The sequence below is a fragment of the Musa acuminata genome, chromosome BXJ1-4 (genome assembly GCF_036884655.1).
Source record: "Musa acuminata AAA Group cultivar baxijiao chromosome BXJ1-4, Cavendish_Baxijiao_AAA, whole genome shotgun sequence".
In the NCBI taxonomy this organism is placed as follows: domain Eukaryota; kingdom Viridiplantae; phylum Streptophyta; class Magnoliopsida; order Zingiberales; family Musaceae; genus Musa; species Musa acuminata.
Genome location: NC_088330.1, coordinates 38,217,783 through 38,223,363, shown reverse-complemented (window position 1 = coordinate 38,223,363; position 5,581 = coordinate 38,217,783). Strand labels below are relative to the sequence as shown.

General features: G+C 36.2%; 1 protein-coding gene across 1 annotated transcript; it reads right to left on the bottom strand.

The window, feature by feature from the left end:
• Window positions 1-4,651: 4,651 nt before the first annotated feature.
• LOC135664491 (glutaredoxin-C9-like) lies at window positions 4,652-5,197 on the bottom strand. The gene has a single exon (XM_065177000.1). It carries the CDS (start codon window positions 5,084-5,086, stop codon window positions 4,673-4,675), a length of 414 nt encoding a protein of 137 aa, XP_065033072.1. The 5' UTR covers window positions 5,087-5,197; the 3' UTR covers window positions 4,652-4,672.
• Between the last annotated feature and the right edge of the window lie 384 nt (window positions 5,198-5,581).

Below are 5,581 nucleotides of genomic sequence, written 5' to 3'. Positions count from 1 at the left end.
ACCATGATTAGGAAGGCAGATATAGTATCGCTGACAATTCTTCTCATGCTGTCATCTTCATTGCAGCCGCCACCGCCAACTTTTTTTAGTAATTGTGTGGATTGACGTGTGCCACAAGAAGGTGGGCAGCTTATCTTCCAGTGATTGGATCATATCACAATGTTTAACTTGTCGTTCATATGGATTGTGTGCAGATGTGATCAGATCAACTGTCACACGAAAGCATGCATGTCACAGAAGTGAGTGTTGCTTTCGAGTGCTTCCCATGGAGGAGAACTTGTGGTTTCAGGTGGTAGTACTATTGCAGTGTCGTGCTTCCAAGGTCAAGGTGATGTGTCCTCCTTTGAAAGATAATATCTTTAGCATTGAGTTGAGAAATCTTTTTTATGTCCTCTCAAACACATCAAACTCGAGTCATCCCCCACTTTTTAGATCTCCATTGAAAGCACCAAAAGGAATAAGATATCTCGAGCATGGATATTATTGGCTGCAAAGAACCAAAAGGTTAAGATATTTAGATGCTTATCTCTCATTCAAATGAGAGCGATTGACATTGTCAAGATTTAAAAGAATGTCTTTAGAAAGATTTTAGATTATTATCTTTTAAATAAGTTAATTAGATAGAGTCTTAGATCCATCAAAGTTTAAATATTTTGGCATATAAGAATGAAGTCAAAAGTAGTTCAATAAATATATTTTTTATTATGATGAAAATAAAAAAATGTTAAAAATGTACGGATCCACCAACACAAACTTACGTCATATTTCGAGATATCATGCTTGGTGAAGTTTCTTCTTATTATCCTTCATAAATAATTTTTTTATAAATAACAATCATAAAAATGAAAGTGATATATATTCAAAATGTGTGGATTGATTTCTTTTGTCATCCAGTTCTTCAATAAATTTTGACTTATCTTCTTCCTCATCTATATCTATTTTTTTTTATCATCAATGGTCGAGCAAAGTAGTAAGAGAAATAATAATGTTTACAAAGGAAAAATTTTAATATTAAAAAATAAAAAATAATAATTATCAAATCAATATGTTAGAAAGATAGTAATAATATATGTCATTATTATTATTTTTTGAATCAATTGATGATCTTGAGATTATTTATTTTGATGAATTCAAAGGTGCTAAGGAGTGGGATATTGCTATAGTTGAAGAAATGAAGGCTCATTATAAAAATGAAACTTGGGATCTTATGCCAAGACTTATAAATGTGGATCTAAATATTTGTAAATGAGTTTATAATGTGAAACGTAAGTTAGACAAAGGTATAAATCGCTATAAGACAAGAGTTATTGTAAGAGAGTTTTTAAAAAAATATAAAGAAGATTACAAGAAAATCTTTAGTCCTATGGCTAAGATAACATCTATTAAAATAACAATTACTCTAGTAGTTAATCTTAAATGAAAGTCTTAACAACTTGATGTGAAGAATATCGTTCTATATGGTGAAATTGACAAGGATATTTATATGAACAACTACTAGGGTATATTTTAATTTTCAAACTAAATTATGTTTACAAACTCAAGAAGTCCCACTATGGGTTAAAGCAAGCTCCTAGCGTAAAGTATGACAAAATTACTCAATACTTATATTTTCACGATTATTTTTCTTCTTATTTAGATCTTAGTTTATTTATTAAAAAGCAAGAAAGTCTATATTGTTGTTCTTCTACATGTGCATGATATAATCATCATTAGTAATGACGAAATAAAGATATCAAAGCTTCATGATGATCTTTCTCTTTGGTTTGAATTGAGAGCTTAATATTTTTCTTAATTTGAAGATGATAAATATAAAAGTATATATATTTATCTTTTAAACAAGCTATGTAAAGAAAGTTATTGAAAGGTTTGGAATTAACAAAAAGTAAGAGGATTTCTACTCCAATTTGATGCAAATATAAAGCTAAGCTATAATTATCAAGGTTTTTTTTTACGCTAGATATTTTTATGCTCTTATTGATAGTCTCATATACTTAACAATTATAAAACTAGATATTGCATTAGTCTTGTAAGTTATTTTAAGCAATCTCCAAGGAAACCATATCTTAATATAGCAAAAAGAATTTTAAAATATATGAATTCAATCCTTAATTTGAGATTATTTTATAAGAAGGACATAGATATTATATTGTATGGTTATTCTTGTATCTCATGGTGTAGTAAGAAATAATAATTTATCCTTTTTTTTATAATCAAAATAGAATATAAGGCTTCATCACTTACTGCTAAGAATGTAAATGGTTAAGACATTTAACCGAGGATGTTTGCTATCAAATTAACAAATCGATTATTTCGCATTGTGATAATCAAGTTACTTTAAAATTAACTATAAATCTAATTTATCATGCAAGATCTAAGAATATTAAAATTAAATATCATTTCATTCTAAAAAAAGATGCTTTAAGAAGTAATTGAGGTTATGGAGATCAAAGAGTAAAGACAGTGTCGTGTATATCTTTACCAAATCTCTTTCCAAAGGATGGTGTGAATTTCTTCAAAGTAAGATGAGACATATCTCCAAAAATATACCTTAAGGGGGAGTGTTAAAATTTAAAGTATATCTTTTGGAAGATCTTAGATTATTATCTTTTAAATAAGTTGATTAGACAAAGTTTTAGAGATAAAAGGTCTCTTGATTCAAATTGTTATTCTACACCTATAAATAAATGACATCGACATATATAAATTCATCTAAGCTTAGGTGTTTAGGCTTACAGGTCTTAGGTCGAAGACTAGTTCAAGATCCTATCAATGTTTTTTTAAATAAAAAAATTAATACAATTTTTTTGTTTCTTTTTTGATCTGAGATTAATAGTGTATTATTATCTATTTGAAAAAGAATTGATAAAATAATATAATTAAACATTTTATAAAGATAAAAATGTTTTTTTAATTAAAAAATACACATCTGTTGGAATAAAGATCAGCCATTAACATACTGATAATATAAACAAAGATTATTTGCTCTACAAGAAGTTTAGGCGCTAAAAATTTGTGTTGTCATGTGAAAACGATGGAATAAAGGACATGCTCTTTAGTGTCTGTGATTGGAAGATGTGCATCAAATGGGTATGGATAACGAAAGCAACATCTTCAATCTTGAAACTTTTGTGACATTTGGATGTCAGCTTTCTCAAAACAATTACATTAAATTATTTTATGAGGAAGACTACGAGCAACTCGACATGAGATCTTATCCTCTTCAACTAATGTCCAAGAGATGTCCCATTGTTTACGGCATGTCCTCAATCTCTATAACACAACCAATTTAGTCATGCCTACAACATTGTGTGATAACTTGCTTTAGCCATTGCTGAACGTAAACAATCTTTTGATTGATCCAATTATAAATCCTATTATATATAACCAATGTTTAGTTGAACGAGAACAACCTATCTTCCACAACTAATGGATGAAGAACATTTTCGATTACTAACCTCAAATCTAAAATCTTCAAATATCTCTCATTCTTTTTGCAAGAGTATAGCACAAGAATTTTCCCCTGGAAGCAACTGTAACATACACCAAATTGAAGGACTCCTGCATTTGAAGTTGTTGCCTTTGAACAGTGACTTTCATTATTGCAATAGTTTGCCATTTGGTACAAAGATAGCATTGGTTGTGGTTGTCGAGGTGCAGAAGACTGATGCATCTGCTGCACCAACACATGCAGGTGAGAGGCGATGGTGTTGATGGTGACGATACTGCATGCAGCGCCCAAAAAATGGTTTGATATTAGATGTAAGTTAACACTTTGGTGCATACTTAATTGCTGAAAGAAATCTATGGTTTAGGGCATTCTTCTGCTCTTGTGGTAGGAGAGGAGAACGGAGGAGATGGTCGTCGTCATGGGCGGTCGTATGGTCAGAACTCACTGCAGCGATGCCTAATTGGTTGTTGCAATGAAACGTCATGCGTGCACTGCGGAGAACGCCGCAGGGGAACGACATCATGAAGACCATCTTCTTCCTCACATGCAGCTTGTCAACCTAATCTTTCTTGGACAGTCCATCTCTCTCTCTCTCTCTCTCTCTCTCTGTATAGCGAACGCTTAGTACTTCTTCACATGGGAGAGACTGTAATTATTCTCCTCGTTGAATCCTTGTCATACTACCACCACCATCGTCGTCATGTCCCACTTCTCCATCCATTCTCTCAACACATCTTTTCCATACTGTCTATGCATGTAATATATTGATACTGTCATTACAGACATGTTAAAGTTAAAAACTATATATATTTGGGTGAATATATGGAGAAATATTAATTCCTTTTTCTATTTTTTTTTATGGTGTATCAAGATGCATATAATATTGCAAAACGTGGAAGTGCAATCATGCCCATCTGTTTATGTGTGTATACATAGGCATATATAGAGTTTTATCATATAAATATATATACCGAAAAATTCGTAAATATGAATGAATTGGATTACCAGTGCTAAAGCCAGGCTTTGACTTTGCATTACCATGCAATGGATAGTATCATTTCAAACCGGTACACAATTTTGTTTGATAGCATTGACCTAATGAAGTGCAAAGGCTATGGTCGTTCGTGCTGCTAAGAAAGATAGAGTTCTAACGCAAACGTATGCACAGTGGTTCAGAGAGAGAGAGAGAGTTGAAGAGGAAGAGGAAGAGAAGATGATGGAGTCTCAGAGCCAGAGAGCACCGGCTTGTTTGAGGAGCGGGACGAGAGAGCCGTTGATGTGGCACGACATCACCTTCTCCACCCCGCCGAGGAGCTTGCCGCCAACGAACACGGCGGGGAGAGCGGCGGAGGCGGACGATGCCGACGTCGACGGGGAGCCGGAGAGGAGGTGAGCGAGCACGGCCTGCATCTCCCGGCCGCCCTTCTCCTGGTCGAGCTCGTACACGGTGGGGCCGACGCCGAGCCCCAGCAGCAGGCGCTTCACCACGTGGCACATGCAGCAGCCGCTGACGCTGAACACCACCACCGCATTCCCGCTTGCCATCCTCGCCACCCTCTCGTACGGGCTCCACCTCATCACCTTCCCCTCCGCTTCCGCCGCCGGCGCCTCTTCCTTCTCGCCCTCCACCATCCTCATCCTTTCAGAACCTTCTCCTTTAGCTTGTCTCGCTAGGACAGAGACAGAGAGTCGAAGAGAAAGATCGAGCTCTGTTTATGCTTGATTGGAAGAAGACTGGTGTTCTGTTACCGATATATATAGAGAGAAACAAGGGAGGGAGGAGGATGAGTCAAAGCAACACGATTCGGTAGCCTTTGCAGGCGACGGTGGCCCCTGTTGCCCGGCAATCTCTGACCTCCATCTCTTCTCTCAGAGAGAGAGAGAGAGAGAGAGTACCGCTATAAAAGGGAAGGTAGAGGTGGTACGGGGAAATAACGGAAGGGGGACAGCGTGACCTTAAAATGGGAAACGTCCGTCACGGACGGCCAACCGACAAACCGACAGGTAACGTCCTCCCGCCGCCGTTTGACCCCTCCCCACCTCCACCTCCCTCGGGCTTCGCCTCCTCCCTCCTCTCCCCTTCCCTATGCGGACTCCCCACGCGATGTGTCCTGCTTCATGTGGTTCGTTCTC